This window comes from Crinia signifera, chromosome 6 (assembly GCF_055691185.1).
Source record: "Crinia signifera chromosome 6, ASM5569118v1, whole genome shotgun sequence".
NCBI lineage: Eukaryota > Metazoa > Chordata > Amphibia > Anura > Myobatrachidae > Crinia > Crinia signifera.
Genome location: NC_139222.1, coordinates 283,275,901 through 283,293,920, shown reverse-complemented (window position 1 = coordinate 283,293,920; position 18,020 = coordinate 283,275,901). Strand labels below are relative to the sequence as shown.

General features: G+C 49.2%; 1 protein-coding gene across 2 annotated transcripts in view; it reads left to right on the top strand.

Moving 5' to 3' along the window:
- PDCD4 (programmed cell death 4) overlaps positions 1 to 18,020 on the top strand; it is a 47,093-nt gene that overhangs the window by 12,935 nt on the left and 16,138 nt on the right. For both annotated transcript variants that reach the window (XM_083149838.1, XM_083149839.1), the window contains exons 3-7: positions 7,478 to 7,768; positions 9,203 to 9,297; positions 10,337 to 10,450; positions 15,601 to 15,822; positions 17,444 to 17,541. In XM_083149838.1, the coding sequence (XP_083005964.1) occupies positions 7,478 to 7,768; positions 9,203 to 9,297; positions 10,337 to 10,450; positions 15,601 to 15,822; positions 17,444 to 17,541 (820 nt within the window). The remainder of the gene's footprint in view (positions 1 to 7,477; positions 7,769 to 9,202; positions 9,298 to 10,336; positions 10,451 to 15,600; positions 15,823 to 17,443; positions 17,542 to 18,020) is intronic.

Sequence of the window (18,020 nt, the reverse complement as noted above, 5' to 3'; positions counted from 1 at the left end):
ACCGCAGCGAGACGCGAGGCAGAGAGGCTTCCCCAGGGAAGCTTGACTCTGTCTCGCAACGGTGACCGCTACTAGGCGTCTAGATGTAGATGCCGGAGGGAGGGAGCCCAGCGCACCTAGCCGCCGGGGGTTGGTGCGCTCCCGGCGGTTTCCTGGCAGTGACACTCGGTCCCCACAGGGGAAACCGAGGCCACTAGACCACTAGGGCTGTTTTTGTAGTGGTGGGGGCCGCCATTTTTTTTTCTCAGCCCTGGCAAGGTTCCAGGAGGGGGGGGGGGGAGGTCCCTCACTTCCTCCCCGTCCAATCCCCGGCAGGGAGCCTCTATATGAGTTCCCGCCGGGGACTGCCAGCGTCCCGTCCTGTTGGAAGCTTGACTCTGTCCCGCATCGGTGCAGCAGAGAGCAGCAGGAAGCAGCTTTTGTGTGGACACTGTGGCACCCTTCCTTCCCCGGTCTCCAGACGGGTCAGGTTGTACTGCATTGACACTGCACCCTTGAGGTGTTCAGTGCTGTGTTTTCACACCCCTCTTTATATAGGGGTTTTCTGTGCAAATCTCTCTATTCACTCTGTCTCTTGTATTGAAGTGTGATAGAGCATAGCCATGACTTCTAAGTCAGGCTCAAAGTCCACAAGACCCTCGCGGTCAGGGGACGCTCCTGCCCTGAGGGCCTTTAAGTGTGTTAGGTGCAAGGAGAATTTTTCTTCCACCTCGGCAGACCATGGGGGTGTGTGTACACGCTGTAATGGTGGGGACTCTGTGGATTCGGCCCCGTCCCAGGCATCCCATTCCGTGGAACCGGGTTGGGCGCAGGCCTTGACGGCAGCCATGAGGGACCTTGCGGGACAGCTAGCTTCCCGTTCACACCCTCAGCCCCCACCAGTGTTGAGTCAGCCTTCACAAGCGACTCCTTCACCAGCTCAACCGGCTCCGCTCACGCAGTCCCAGCCTCAGTTGCTGACGCTTGCGCCTGAGCCAGCTTGGGTACAGGGCCTTTCTTCCTCAGTGCAGGGACTGGTTCAGGTTTCTTCTTCTCTACAGAACCTGCTGGGTGCCGCTAGCAAGCGCAAGAACCCCAGAGCCGGCACCCAGAGAGCTGACTCTACGGGGACGGATACTTCAGGGGACGACCAGGCTGACACAGATGACCCTGTTGACCCTGACGAGGAGGCTACATCCCAGGACGAGGTTATGACTCAATCCAGGGTAGATGCGCTGGTGAAGGCGGTCCGCTCTTGCTTAAACATACAAGAGCCAGACCAGCCCCCTGCGGAGGAGACACCCTCTTTTAAGCGCAAGAAGAGGGATCCGGCTGTTTTCCCATCTTCGACGCAGCTGGAGGGAGACCTGGCAAAGGCCTGGTCTTCTCCTAATAAGAAATTTACGATTTCTAAAAGGATGGTTTCTTCTTATCCCTTTCCGGCGGACGGGAGCACGAAATGGGAACGCCCGCCTCAGGTGGATTCCCACATAGCCCGGCTGGTAAAGGCTACTACCTTGCCTATTCCCACTGTGGCGGCTCTAAAGGACCCCACTGATAGAAAGATGGAACATGTCTTTAAGTCTATCTTTACTCATGCGGGTACGCTTACTAGGCCAGCTTTGGCCTCGGCCTGGGTGACTAGGGCGGTAGGCAAATGGGCAGATATGCTGACGGAGAACATTACGTCAGGCATACGCAGGTCGGAGCTGCTTTCTCTGGTGGACCATATCAGAGAAGCCTCCATGTATTTGGGCGAGGCGGCCCTGGACACGGCTACGTTAGCCTCTAGGATCTCGGCGTCTTCGGTTGCAGCCAGAAGAGCCTTGTGGCTCTGCACTTGGAATGCGGATGCAGAGTCCAAAAAGGCCCTGGAGGCCCTTCCTTTTGTGGGCGATATGCTTTTCGGTCCGGAGCTGGACAAGATTGTGACTACGGTAGCCACTTCCAAGACAGCCTTCCTCCCGTCGGCACCCTCTAAGCCGAAGCAGTCCTTTCGTTCCTTTCGGCCGCAGGGAAAGCCGAGGGGACAATCTTCAACAAGAAGCCGTCCTCCCAGGAGGGAGTCGTTTGGTAAGAACAGACAGTCCCAGTCTGGCAAACGTCAGCCTCCTAAGGCCCCTGAGAAGGCCTCCCAATGACTTGGGGACCCCTCAGGTCGACTCCCTGCCGGTAGGGGCTCGCCTCCTCCATTTTGCCAACAGGTGGAGGGAGACGACATCGGACAATTGGATTTTAAGTATAGTGTCGGAAGGATACTATCTCTCCTTCGACAGCGCCTCTGTTCAGACTCTTCTCCAGTCTCAGGTGATAGAAGTGGTTCCTCCTCAGCAGAGGGGCCGCGGCTATTACTCCAATTTATTCCTGATCGGGAAGCCGGATGGTTCATTACGACCAATCCTGAATCTCAAGGACCTCAATGGTTACTTGAACATTCCGCGGTTTCGCATGGAGTCCCTCCGGTCCATTCTACAAGCAATGGAGCCGGGGGATTTCATGGTATCTCTGGACATCAGAGATACATACCTGCATGTTCCGATAAATCCGGATCACCGCAAGTACCTCCGGTTTGCAACCAAGGATCTCCATGTCCAATTTCGGGCTCTACCCTTCGGAATCTCTACAGCACCAAGAGTCTTTACGAAGGTGATGGGAGTTATGGCAGCCTTCCTTCGCCTCCAAGGAGTGCGGATTCTGCCTTATCTGGACGACCTTCTGATTCTGGGACAGTCCAGGGAACTACTGCTGCAACACCTAGGCCTTACGCTGGACCTGCTCCAGGCTCACGGTTGGCTAGTGAACTGGCGCAAGTCCAGCCTGGAACCCTCCCAGGAGATGATACATCTGGGAGCGCGTCTGGATTCCCAGGCCCAGAGGGTCTATCTTCCAGACAAGAAGCGGCTGGCTTTGCAGGCCCTCTTACGAGGGTTTCTCAAGCACAGGAGAGTCTCTCTTCATCTGTGTATAAAGATTTTGGGCAAGATGGTCTTGTGCTTCGAGATGGTGGAATTTGCCCAATTTCACTCTCGACCGTTGCAGCACCAGATCCTCAAGTATTGGAACCGTTCACCACAGGCTCTGAAGAGGCAGGAGGTAGTACTCTCTCAAGAGGTTCGACTATCGTTACTCTGGTGGCTCAAGCCATGTCACCTGTCCATGGGACGGCCCTTCCTAGTCTCCGACTGGGTACTCTTGACGACAGATGCCAGCCTCAGGGGCTGGGGAGCGGTGGTGGAGGACCGATCCTACCAGGGAGTTTGGTCCCACCAGGAGTCGCGGTTGCCGATCAATATTCTAGAGCTCAGGGCGATCTACTTAGCCCTTCTCCAGGCGGCCCCCCTGATTTGCTCTCGTGCAGTCAAGGTACAGACAGACAACGCCACGGCGGTGGCGTACATCAATCACCAGGGGGGAACTCGGAGCAGAGCAGCCTTTCTGGAGGTACAGCCAATTCTTCGATGGGCAGAACGTCACCTCTTGGCATTGTCGGCAGGGTACATTCCCGGCGTCGAAAACTGGGAAGCAGACTTTCTGAGCCGCCAAGAGATCCACTCCGGAGAATGGTCTCTTCATCCGGAGGTGTTTCACTCTCTAACCCTTCGTTGGGGAAGGCCTCAGATAGACCTCCTGGCATCCCGGTGGAATCACAAGTTGCCTTGCTACGGGTCCAGGACTCGGGATCCAGGCGCATTTCTGGTCGACGCTCTGTCGGCACCTTGGCCGTTCGATCTGGCGTACGCCTTCCCGCCTGTGGCTCTTCTTCCTCGGTTCCTAAGAAGACTCAAGCGGGAACGGGTAAGGGTAATCCTGGTGGCCCCAAACTGGCCACGCAGGGCCTGGTATGCCGATCTCCTGCTCATGGCGAGGAACCTCAGTGGCGGTTACCTCTCCGGCCAGACCTTCTGTCTCAGGGACCCTGTCAAAATCCCAACCTAGCTCGTCTCGGTTTGACGGCTTGGCTCTTGAGAGGGAGCTCTTAAGAGACAGGGGGTTCTCAGATTCTGTGATAAGAACCATGATAGCGGCCAGGAAGCCGTCTTCAGCAAGAGTCTACTACAGGATCTGGAGTTCTTTCTTTCGCTGGTGTGAAAAGCACGAGAAGAATCCAAGGAGGTTCTCGTTGCCCAAGGTTTTGGCCTTCTTGCAGTCGGTAGTGGATTTGGGTCTACATTCCACTTTGAAGGTTCAGGTCTCGGCGCTCTCGGTTCTGTTTCAGAGGCGCATTGCGACAAGACCGGAGGTTCGCACTTTCCTCCAGGGGGTCATGCACGTGACTCCTCCCTTTCGGAGTCCCTTAGTTCCGTGGGATCTACCTTTGGTTCTGAAAGCTCTTCAGGTGGCTCCGTTTGAGCCTCTGGAGTCAGTGGAGTTGCGTTGGCTTTCATGGAAGGTGTGTTTCCTTCTGGCAATTGCGTCAGCTAGGCGGGTCTCTGATTTGACCGCTCTATCTTGTAAGCCACCGTTGTTGGTTTTCCACCAAGATCGGGCAGTTCTCCGTACCAGGTTGGGTTACCTGCCAAAGGTGGTATCCAGGTTTCACGTAAACCAGGAAATCGTGGTTCCTTCTTTCCAGGATTCAAGAGGTGGAGAGGCTCTTGATGTGGTTCGGGCCCTTCGCATCTATGTGGATAGGACCAGGGAGATTAGAAGAACAGAAGCTTTGTTTGTTCTTTATGATCATCAGAAGCGGGGTTGGCCCGCATCCAAACAGTCCATTGCCAGGTGGTTGCGGCTTACGGTTCAGCAGGCATACCTCCTGGCGAATAGGCCGGCGCCAGCAAGGCTCACGGCCCATTCCACTCGCTCGGTAGGATCATCGTGGGCTGCGGCTTCCGGAGTCTCCGCAGAGCAGCTGTGCCGCGCAGCCACATGGTCTTCCATGCACACTTTTATACGCCACTACAGGTTTGATACTTTCACCGAGGTCGACTCTGCGTTCGGCCGTGGCGTTCTTTCTGCAGCTCAGGAGCGTTCCCTTCCGTGAGGGGACAGCGGTGGGACGTCCCACTGTCCCAGTGGCCACCAATGGCATGAAGGAAATAAGGGGATTTTTGTCCTTACCTGGAAAATCCTTATTTCTGAATCCTTTGGTGGACACTGGGCGCCCGCCCAGACGCCCCTGATCGGCTGATGGGTTGGTTTTAGGGAAAGCTCTTGTTCATGGTAATACAAGATTTCTCTTTTTCTTTTCTTTCATTCTCTCCTTTCCTGTGCTCCTAAGTCCGGTGGTAGTCTAAACTGACCTAGGATGGAGTGTGGGGAAGGAGGGGCCTGGGCTGCACCACTAAAGTGTTAGCTACTTGGTGCCTGTCGCCATGGCTCCGCCCCCTTCCCACTGTCCCAGTGTCCACCAAAGGATTCAGAAATAAGGATTTTCCAGGTAAGGACAAAAATCCCCTTTTATCTATAACTCAGTCTGTTAGAAGGTCAGCTGGGTGGCACCTATGAATTGATAAGGTGATATATTCACCACACCAGCTGATTACCCTCCAGACAGTTATATCATCACCTAAAACTACCTATTACCCAAACAGAGAGACCATTAGCATTTAACCCCTCTGATGCCAATTCATTCTATGTGCACCATGAATATGCTACAAATTTGGATCTCTTGATTTATCTATAACTCAGTCAGTTGGAAGGTCAGCTGGGTAGCACCTGTGAATTGAAAAGGTGATATATTCACCACACCAGCTGATTACCCTCCAGACAGTTATACTGCCATCTAGCACACATGTAATACTGCCTCTAAAAACTCAGCAGAACTAGACCTAACAGATCACTATACCTCCCCACTATAACCATATTTAAAACAACTAGTGTTGGAGTACCCTAGCAATTAGAGGATTAGTACTCATCATTGTAACTTAAAGGCTACTCAGATATAACACTATCACATGGGTAGAATTTACTGATCTGTTCAGGTCTGCAGACTACTCCCTATATAGTAAGACGCACTGCTGTGACAAACAAAAACCACAGGATACTGTGACATTGGGGTCTCACTACGTGAGGAATCTTTTCCTCAATTTTAAAACTTTTGTGTTAATTGTCCATTTTGTATGTCTTTGGTTTTATATGTCGCTTTTTAAGTGAATAATTGAATAAAAGTTATATTTTATATAAAATACCTCCTTACGGTGCACCACAATAACGGCAAGCCTAGTCTTTCCTTCTCCCCTTGATGTATTCAAATTTCTTGTCAAAAGGTAGCACACCCCGCCAATATCAATGATTTAAGTGTAATAAATACTGGGGGCCTCTTCCGATATTTACATTATCAGTACCTAGTGCGACGAGCCCAACTTTGTCTTTTTGCTTTAACTAATTGTCATCAGACTTTGCACACTACTTTATCATCTTAAGTGACAATGTAAGTTGGAAGCTGGTTTTAATCTGACGACCCCTTAAGGGTGCGGTCATAAGGGTCCATGCTATTTTCATGCATTGTGATATGTCGTTCGAAAACGTATGACTTTCTGAATACAACCAGGGCCGCAGAAAACACCACAGGGCCATGGTAAAAAGGGTGCATGGTCAATGGAGGGGCATGGCCACTCCCCTGTAAAATAAGATACATTTGCATGTGGTGCAGGCTGATGCTGCAGCTGCCCCTCTCCTCTTCTCAGCAGCCTCTGCTCTCTATACCCACTGCCCAGTCTCTGCAGCGGGGGAGAGGAGCATGGGACCTGGGGCCCTCAATCAGACTCTGGCCTAGGTAAAAAGTACCCCCCCCCCCTTTCGACAGCATTGAATACAACACAATAAACAGATTCCCTTAAGTGGACCCTTAACCCCTTGAGTGGTCCTGGGGCAGGACAAACCTTACCAGGGCAGGTTTGTCCTACCCCAGAAATACTCCCCTGGGGCTGCTGCTGGCTTCCGCTGTTTGCAGCTGCTTGGAGAAGTTAGGGGCCCCTTGGGTGTTATGATGTGTACACATGGTGAGATTCCCTTGTTATTCGACTGCACATTTTCCATCTGCCCCCCTGAAGTGCACATGGTTTTGTCCATCTAAGGCATTTGTCAGAAGGAGTGAACCAGAATAACCCCCCAAGTGTCCCAAGTAAATTATGAAAACGTAGCTTTTATTAAATACTGGCTAAAATCCGTGAAATAATAAAAATATTATTGTGAAAAAGTTCTGAAGTGTTATAATGTGTATTAAAGTGAATTTATTAAAATTAGTATTAATTATAAAAAAAATTAATATCCCATAACAACAATAAACACACATATAGCAGACACTAGACCATCCACCTAGTGCAGGCATGTCCAACATGCGGCCCTCCAAGTCCTATCATACCTTGCCACAGTTTTGTTATTAGGGAATGCTAAAACTATGGCAAGGCATGCTGGGATGTGTAGTTTCACAACAGCTGGAGGGCCACAGGTTGAACATGCCTGATCTAGTGTATGGCCAGCAGAAGTCTCTCTGACTAGTGGACGGTGTTTGTATGTTCTTGTAAAGGTCTCTGCTTTATGGCTTGTACTTCAGATGCTGATGGTCATAATGATTCCCTCTTCTACGGGGATGAAGAGTACAGCGGAACAGAGCAAATTAGGAATGAGGTGAATGGAAACTGGCCCGCTTCCACCATCAATGAGGCCAGAGTGGATGCCAAAGCCAAGAGACGCCTGCGCAAAACCTCCTCACGGGACTCCGGAAGAGGCGATTCTGTCGGTGATAATGGGGAAGCTGCTCGTGGGGTTCTCCCCACCAGTCCAAAGCCGAAGCTTATGGACCGCAAATCCAGAACTGGGAAAGGAAGGGGGCTGCCAAAGAAAGGTTGGTGAAGTATTGTGCATGTAATATCTGCTGCCTGGGCGTGCCAGGTACCTGTAGTGTGTAAGAGATCCGCTGTGACGTCTGTGATACTTACACCAGAACTCCATGTATGTATGTACAGCAGAAGCGAGGCCATTATTATATTCTCAGACATTCATCATAAGAACACTCCCCTAACCCTCCATCTCTCTCCTCTGCCCCCACCCACCTGCTCTCTTACTGTCCTATCATCCGTTCCTCATAAATCATAATCCCCTTATCTGCATGTCCTCTTCTCCTCTTCCCCATTCTAGTCCTCACTAATGCCTGTATACTCTGTTATCACTCTCCTATCCCCATCCACCTGCTCCTGCACATGTAATGACATACCTCCCAACTGTCACGATTACAGCGGGACAGTCCCGATTTTCGGGTCCTGTGCCGCTGTCCCACCCGCGGCAGGCATTGTCCCGCTGCGGGGGGTGGCAGTTGGGAGACCCCCCAATCTAATAGAATAGACGCTGTGCGCATACACACAGCATCTATTCTCGTATGAAAATGAGGTTGCGGCTAATTAGCATAAGACGCGCCCTCATTTGCATACACCCCGCCCCCTTTTCGGGCACTAGTGTCCCTATTTCCCCAACACAGAAGTTGGGAGGTATGTAATGAGAGTGGAACCGGTCCTGAGTCAATACTTCTGTGCCACCCCCAAGCCCAGCATATGCTCTGGCTGATTCCCCTCTCCGCATGGGTAATTGCAGAGGCTGGCCCGCAGCATTCTAGGGCATCAGGCAGATGCTGGAGAGAGATAAAGTGATGAAGTTGCCTGAAGCAACCATTGGGCTTCTGTGATTTACCAGACTGTGGTAGTTAAATGATAGTTGGCTGCTGATTTGGTTGCTTTCTGTACAACTTGTATCTCTGCGTGGTTTGCATCTCCCCTCCTCGCCATTGAGTGTTGGTTATTCTGTAATAAGGGAAATTGTGTTACACACTGCAGCACTATTTAGTAGACTGTGCCTTATGATCTGTTCCTCTAGACCACAAATACCACAGGCCTGGCCAACCTGTGGCTCTCCAGATGTTGTCAAACTACAAATCCCATCATGCCTTGCCACAGTTGTGCTATAAGGGAGTGTTAAAACGGTGGCAAGTTTGTGGCGATCGCCTGCAGTGCGGGATGCTGGTGATTTTTAAAGGGGCTATCACTTCCAAGGCATGGTTTTGTCTTGTAAGTGATTGCCCCTTTAAAAAAAATGTCAGATTTCGGCCAGCATCCCTCAGCATCCCGCACTGCCCCAAACTTGGGAAGCATTACATTCCACCCTATATATGGGCACCTAATATATATCATGTGGCTAGGCCAAGACCTTTGAGAAGAAAGTTGTGGCTTTAAAGGGACAATATCTATGCGCATGATGGTAACTGTTTCTGTTTTTCTGTTGTATTTAGGCGGAGCCGGTGGTAAGGGAGTATGGGGACCGCCTGGCCAAGTATACGATGTAGAAGAAGTCGATATCAAAGATCCAAATTATGATGAGGCTCAAGTAGGTCCCAGTATCTCCGAGTTGTCGGCAGATGTAACCAACTGTGTGTTTACAATATTGGCCGCCAAAGAGTCGCAGAGAAACTGGTTCTGTTGCAGCGTGTAAATGTGACGCTTGAGTGTCGGGAACGATGGCGCGTTTAATCTGTACACAGCTGAGAAATGGGGCAGATGTACTAAGCCTGCGAGAGAGAGACAAAGTATCAACCAATCCATTCTGAACTGTCATTTTTCAAACACAGGGGCAGATGTATTAAGCCTTAACAAGAGATAAAGGGATGAGTCCTAAAGAGAGATAAACGTCCAGCCAATCAGCTCCTAACTGACTTTTTTCAAACACATCCTGTAACATGGCAGTTAGGAGGTGATTGGCTGGACATTTATCTCTCCTTATCACCCTTGCATTTATCTCTTAAGGCTTAATACATCTGCCCCATAGCCTGTAACATGACAGTAAGGAGCTGATCGACTAATAAGTTTTCAACTTGTACTTTAACTCTCTCCAAGGCTTGGTACATTTCCCCCATAACGTTTATACTTTGGAGATTTTGCCATTTGTTGCAATGAAGGCTGACATTTTCTAGAACTATGGGCAGGATGTAATGTGGTGCGGGATGTCGGCTGAATCCGGAAGCATGATTGCCTTTTTCAACAAAGCCCCAGAGTTTGTCTGGCATCCCGTACGGCCCACCGGACCCGCACAGATGTACATCTGGCCCTATAAATCTGATGCTTAATGTTGGTTTTATTTTGTTTTGTGTCTTCGGAAGTGTCGCTCATTGCAAGTGACTTTCACCATATCAGGTGCAAATTCAATGGCCTGCAACTATGCTGTGCAAGCCTGTATGTAACTGTAAAGCATACCTCCCTTCTTGGCCAGGTGGGGAAGCAGGACCTGCCGCTCCGGAAGTGTGACCGTGTCCGAAAAGGGGTAGATAAGTGGCCAATTAGCGGATAGTATTTCACCATCATCTGCAGGGACAAGCGGCTTCTGTTTCCTTCTCACGTTTGCTTATCGAGCACTTTTTCCCTTGTTATAGGACAACTGTGTTTATGAGACGACTGTCCTTCCTCTGGACAACAACGCATTTGAGAAGTCAGTCACACCTATTGTGCAAGAGTATTTTGAACACGGAGACACCAATGAAGTTGCGGTAGGTTTTTCCACTTCTCACGTTTGCTTGTCTTATTGATTAGCTCTTTCCTTTTTTTTAATTGATCATCTATTCTAGTGATATTGGCATGCATGTAAAAAAGCTGCCCTGAACAAGGAGTGTGTGTTAGAATCTGCTCCAAATTGTCAGTTATGGCCTAATTCAGGGGCACGTCTTTAGCCACAGCCTCGTCCATGTATCTATGCTAATGCCCGCACAGATGCCTACTTGCAGTGCCATGTGGCTGTGTAGATCTATCTCTATGCATATTTTAATACACCACCAACTACAGATGCGTCCCTCATATATCCAGTCTCAATACATCACACAGTGCGAGATGCCGGGTGGGAGTGAGCCGCCGGTTCCTGTGCAGGGGTCACAGCGGGGAACTGGTGAAATGGGGGAGTGGCCAATATAGGAGACCGGATGCGGACTCCTCCATCAAACACGGGGCCAGGTAGAAAGTACCACACACACACACACATCCTCTCGGTGCCACTATGTGTGACGCACTGTGCTTTATACCATGCAATAGAGCAAAAACAGGATATCAACCCAAATGTTTACTCTGATCAGGTAATGATGGGAAATATCTGATCAGTTGCTGCAGAACATGGATCTGTTTGCTCTAATATAAGCCGTAGCAACCAGTGATGTAGATCTGCGTTACAAGTAATAATACAAGGTGCAGCCTGGGATTCCTCACAGCAAGGACCTCAATGTACTAAATCTATTCCTACCCCAGGTGTCCTATAGGATAGGGACTAGCAGTTCCAACGTCTGAGGAGAGGTGTTCCCCTTCTGCTAATGGAGATAACAACTGTCACATAGGACAGAACCGTGCAGTGGGCTGTAGATAATAAGCTGGAACCATAACTCTGATCCCCTGGCCAATGAGGCGAATGTGTATCAGACAACAGAAGAACGTATCCCTGACGTTCCCAGATCAGCTGGGAGGACACCACTAATAACACAATGGCCACGCTTCTCATTATAATCCAACCTCTTGTTCTCTGTGGTACATTGATATCCTCCTGCAGAGCTCTCTTCATGCTGGGACTCGTAGCATTACACATACAATCATTTTGATTAATCATGTTTTTTGTTAATTGCTTAACATTTGATTACAGCTTTTCAAAACTCACAATTAGGGACTTGGTACTTGTAAAGCTATTAATAGGTTTTATATGGAGCATCTGGTCTTGTGTGGTTAGAAGCCTTATACCCAAACAGGACAGGACGCTCCATTAGTGCTGTGCAGTGGACTGTCCTGTTTGGTGCAAGGCACGCCCCGGGGTTGCACTGTACTGTCCTTACATAGTATAAAGCAAAGTCCCTGAAGTCTGTCTGAACGCCATCATTTTGGAAACCGCTGGGTGAATATTTGTGCAGTTCTCAATATTGGGTAGCGCAGTTCTTACAGAAGGTTTACGTATATCGCCCTATCCCATATGGGGGCGGAGCACAATGAGTTTATCATAATCAACCAATCAGCATGCACTGTGTAAATGTGGTGAATGGAAACCTCACAGCTGGGCTGCACAGCCAGTTACATAGTAGGTAAGGCTGAAAAAAGACTTGCGTCCATCTAGTTCAACCTGGTATAGATATCCATTGCTGATTTGGTAGGTTCTGGTATTTTACAGACAGATTATATTTCTTATTTGTACCCATGGATGTTTTTCTCCAGTAAATGTTTGTCCAACTTTGCCTTGAACGCATTTAATGAGCCAGCCGTTACCACCTCTCTGGGAAGAGAGTTCCAGAGTTTGACTGTTCTGACCGTAAAGAAATTCTTTCTACTAGCTGAATGAAATCTTTTTTCTTCTAATCTATACTCATGCCCTCGTGTCCTAGATTCCTTTCTAGTACAAAAGAGGGTGTGTGACAGTTCCTTATATTGGCCCTTGATATACTTGTACATGTTGAGCATGTCCCCCCTTAAACGTCTCTTCTCTAGTGTAAATAGTCCCAGCTTGCTTAATCTCTCCTCGTAGCTTAAAGTCTCCATTCCCCTAATAAGCTTTGTTGTTCGCCTTTGGACTTTTTCTAATTCTATGATGTCCTTTTTATAGTGTGGGGCCCAGAACTGCACTCCGTACACAGCAAGCAGTGCTGCTGGGAGGCTGGCCGGGGCCTGGGAACATTTTTGGGGCGTGGCCTAATCGCGGGAGGCATGTCTACATTCCCCTTAGTGAATAATTGAGTTTAAAAAAGTTTTGGAGCAGGGAGAGTCCGGACTCAGCAGCAGCAGCCTCTCCAGTACAGCACACTCCAGCGTGGGGAATGGGTGTGGCAGACCAGTTAGAACCTGCCCCCCCTCTCTCCTCTCCGCAACCATGACAGCAAGTGGCAGCAAACACAGGGCCACAGAGATGTCCAGAGCAGCGAGTGCTCTCCTATCACTCCCTGCTCAGGGGCAACAGCCAGGCGGCTGCAACAATTACAGCAAATATGGGCACCGCACAGAGGGCCAAATGCCCTATCCACGTACAGATTATCAAACGATTAATGTATTGTTGCGTATTACATAAAGTCACAGATTTTCTATTTTTTATTTACAAACCTCACTGTTTAGAAAAAATGTACCCATGCGAAGCGGGGCGAGTCGCTAGTTTGGTATAAGGCCTGTTTGGTGCAAGGCACGCTCTGGGGGGAGAACTGTCCTGTTTGGCATCAGGCACAGTCTGGGGGGTGGGGAAGGCACCATGGGCCAGCCAGCCAGCCAGCCAATCAGCTCCTACCTGACATATTTCAAACCACAGCCTGTGACATGACAGCTAGGAGCTGATTGGCTGGTGGTTTATCACTCTCCAATATATCACTTTTGAAGCTTAGTGCATCTGGCCCTTTATTTGAGCAGGTGGCATGCCCTGAGAGGTAAGGATGTCCTATTTGGGCACGATGGAGGTGTGTCTCAGAAACCATCAGAAAGCCACAAGGCTCATTTAGTGGAGAGGAGCTTCCAGTTACAATAGCAGGAAGTGCTCCTCATTATCCCCAGTTCTCCATACAGATTTCCGCTGCATTGTACTTGATGGCAGCATCAGAAGCTCTGCAGGAGGGTGCATTTCGGCTCAGTGTGTGTGACCTGCTGCATACTGTCACTGGGGTTGGGCGCTGGGACTGTGGAATCTGACCGCTCAGCGTTATGTTGGTACATATTTGGTTAGCTGCTGATTTATGGTTTGCAGTAATTACACTCTCGCCTTGTATTGTGAATATGCCGTGGACCCGCTCCTACTGTGCACCACATTACGAATAGGACGGGTGCTGTCTTCTGACCTTACCCCACCATTATGTTTTTAAAACCATGTGCTGTTTATAATTCATTGTGACATAAATCCCAAGCAATAACGTGTAGCCCTAGTGCCATAGGCTGGGATGATAAAAGTGGGATCTATCAGTGCACGTGGTCCTCCAGCACCGGCGGGGGGGAGGGGAGAACATCTCCCGGTGGGGTAGCCTTGTGTTCCAGAGCACACTACTTACTCTGTGCGATCTGCCAGCTGCTGTCCTTCACATACGTGGTGACACCCAACACAAACTAGATGATGTAATCCAGTCCCACAGCAGGGGATCCCGCATGCCGTACAAATTGACTGATCTGATTACAAAGCAAATATTTGAGGGTCACAGGTGTTTTGGGGGGGGTTTTCCCATATATTTTTTAACCCGGTCTTGAACTGATCTGTAAATAACCTGAAATGCTCTGTGAGGATTGTACGCGGCGCTCTCATTGTTCTGGTCTATTGGTCTTTCTTTGCCGGTATTTCCACGCTAGGCCGCAAGTTCATGATGATCCTAAAAGCAATCATTTTGTAAATCAATTTATGGATGTGTCCATACCCCTGGTATAGAGATAATGTACTGTGAGGGCATTGGCAGAGATGATTTTAGCCCTCAGACTGACAGAATGACCGGGAAAACGCGTAGTTCTTGCTGTGACTGATACAGGCTCAATCAGTCGGGACCAAATTCGGCCGTTTCCGATTGTGCGGGTCTGCACCTGTGCGAATATGCGCATATGCAGACCTCCTGTACAAACGCCTTCGGTGAGTATTACGCTTGATAAGTTCACACGGGCAGGGAAGAGAATGCCCAGGGTTTTACAGGCATCACCATGAAAATGCTGGGCGTTCCCCTGGGAATGCAGGTAGGTCGATGTCTGCCTGGGGGGGGGGGGGGCTCTGACATCACATGATGTGAGCACCCGCCCCCTTTTCGGCCATCTGCATCGGAAATGAAGTTCAGTCTAGAGTAAGTTTTTTTTGTGAATGGGGGAAAAAACCCATCAAATTATTTTTCACTTGTGCTGCCGCATGCGAGGGGATGTGTAAGCATACGGCTTTTACCTGCTCGCAAGGCTGGTCTGAATCAGGCCCCTGGTTTTCCAAACCGTGCAGTAAAGTTCTTTCTGGATGGAGCAAATATCTGGTAATGTTTGGGAGGATATCACAGTCGACCGTTTGCTCCTAAAAAACGGAAAATGGGCAAAAATAGTTCCATTTGGTTCCAATTTATCTGAACATCCATTTTTATCTGTTTTTCAGTGTTTGGGAGCAAATGGTTAATTGTCATGTGTTCCCATACATTACCAGACTATCTGTCCAATCTGTCTGGTTAGAACGAAAATCTTAAGGTCTGCACACACTGAATGATATGCAGCACCGCCGATATCGATCACGGTGCTGCGAAAACAGACGACCCGCGGGTGAACACTGAACAATACCGTTAACGATCTCATTCAGTGCTGTCAGTGGGACCCCCGCTGAGCATGCAGTCACTGATGATATCGTCGGATTGGACTGCATGTTTAAACGGTCGTGTATATCATTAACGATCCGTGGGAACGAGCATCGTTAATGATATACTAGGTACACACTGAGATGTATGAAGCAATGATCAGGGAGAAGTGAGCCAGAGGAGAAGTGGTCCATGGCAACCAATCGGCTGCTCTGTATAATTTTATATTATGCAAATATAGATGTTAGTTCAGTGCTGATTGGTTGCCATGGGCCACTCCTCCTCTGGCTCACATCTCCTTTATCACTACTTCATTGAATTTTGAGCACCTTGCAAAAGAAAATATATATGGTTTTAGATGCTTTTAATGTATATTTAATGTATATAATTTGCTTTGTCTGCAGGAAATGTTAAAGGATTTAAACCTTGGGGAGATGAAGAGTGGCCTGCCCATGCTGGCAGTGTCTCTAGCACTGGAAGGAAAAGCCAGCCACCGGGAGATGACGTCTAAGCTGCTCCATGATCTGTGCGGGACTCTCCTCAGCACACAAGACGTGGAAAAGTCCTTTGACAAACTGCTGCAAGAGCTGCCTGAACTTGTCCTGGACACACCCCGGGCACCGCAGGTCTGTGTGCACCCGGCCTGGCTTTCTGTGTTGGGGAAGGGACTAAGATAACTCTCCGCGCTCAGTGTAGGATATAGTGGGGCAGATTTATGAGCCAGCGTTAAGTGCGGAAATGCACTTAACGCTGGATAACTGGGGGATTACGATTTCCCTAATGTGCGCTAGTGACAGCCCGCCGAGTTATGCTCAGCAGGACTGTCCCCTGCAATCCCCCCCCCCATGTTTAGCGGCCGGGGCGATGTATCAACAGCCGCCCAGGCAGCTCAGGGCTATCCCCACTGCGGGGACAATGCTAGCCCTGCTTCTGGCTCGGGCTGCGCTGGAGTGTGCCCATTAGAGTGAGCCGAGGGAGGGTGCGCAGGGGGAGCTGATAAGCTGAACATAACGGCTCTCCTTATCGTCTGGGGGGGGGGGGGTTAATACATCTCCCCATAACGGGTACCCACTTCTCCTTGTTATGCAGGAGAAGCGGGACCCGTTAGTTGAGAGGCGCTAAGGGGGGGGGTTAGTACATCTGCCCCATTGTATTTTACTTTGAACAACTGTTTTTAGTATTTGGTGCTATTAGTGGAAGGGATTAGATTGCAAAGTAAGAGAGTTAGAGTGCGGTCCTCCCTGTGCTGCACTACCTACTTGTAGGCTTTATACCCCATATTATTGTTTTCTTCTAAAACGGGCAATTCATCTGTTTCTTACAACGTTGATTGGTTCCTGGGCCGAGCAGAAACCCAGAATGCTAGCTTTAAGGCCCATACACACTGGGCGATTTTGTGCTGAAAGCAGTTTCACCATTTGAGCTGCGGCCACCGTTCATCTGCCGGTAATACCAGCTGACTGAATGGCTTTCCGTAGGGAAAATCGCTAAGTGTGTGTGCGCACCTTTACACCTTCTATGTGTGAGGGGCTTGGCTTACCCAGGACACCTGTGTGATTAGATGTATATTTCCATCCACCTGACCAGCTGCCTCCCTGCAGTCATGGCACTACACATACTGTATGTGCAGAATTGCTGAGGCGCTGCTTATTGGCCCGGATCACTGATTATGTGACCCTTTATTATAGGATTATTACTAATGGTCGTACTAGTATGGAGCAGCCAGTGCACTAGGAAGATGAATGGAACATGTACATGGTGGACACTCAAAAGGTTGTCACAGTCTTTTCTATGCTGACATATATTGACACGGACACCATATGAATGTTCTCTCCGCGCTCGCCAAGCTTCGGGCACTTTAATATTCCCACTTGGATAGTAAAGTATGATCCAAGTCGGTCTAAATAAAACCCCCCAAAACATGAAAACTTGTCGAACTTCTGTTGCTGTCAGACCTTCTTAGGTGTCGACCTAGTCACTGTCGACCAACAGTGGACAACTCATTGACTGTCCACCTAGACATTGTCGACCCAGGGACCAGATACCATGGGAAATAACCTGCAGAAGCCGTTACAGGTCTGTTACCACAGAGGTTCTCAGTCGTTCTGGTTTTCTGAAATGACAAATCTTTGCCACCAGATCAACAGTTTCTCTGGAAGGGATAAAAGTACTAATAAGATTAGTGTGTGTGTGTGTGTGTGTGTGTGTGTGTGTGTGTGTGTAATATTCCTATTTGTGTCTCCGCAGTTGTTGGGCCAGTTCATTGCCAGAGCGGTTGGAGATGGGATCCTGAACAAGACTTACATAGAAAGCTATAAAGGCACAGTGGATGGTGAACATGAGCGGTACGGTCTATGTTGCTATACCTTCATGTAAAACCTGGCAGCCCCGTTCTTGTTGTGTTCTGACTTATGCAGCCCATACACTTGTGAGATCTTGGCTACAATCATGCGATTTGCTAAATCTCAGCAAAACCTCGCATGAATCACACGCCAATCTTACGTGTCACCCAATGCGATGTGATTTATCACAATGCGATGTGCGATCTGCCAGTTTACATACCCCCAGATAGCCCAGCCCTCATTCCATCACCTGCTGTCAGGTCGCAAGGGACATGCAATTTATTGCATGATTGTATGCACATCGAATGCAAAAAAAAAAGCACAAGAGATGCGATGTATCACACAGGAAGCTTCAAGGGAAATCTCAGCGCGATATCGCATTGCACCATTACTATTTTTCACTATAGCCGTGACCGGCTTCTTCTGAACTGTCATCATACTATTAATAACCATCTCTGTAACTCTTGTCGCTAAACCTTTGC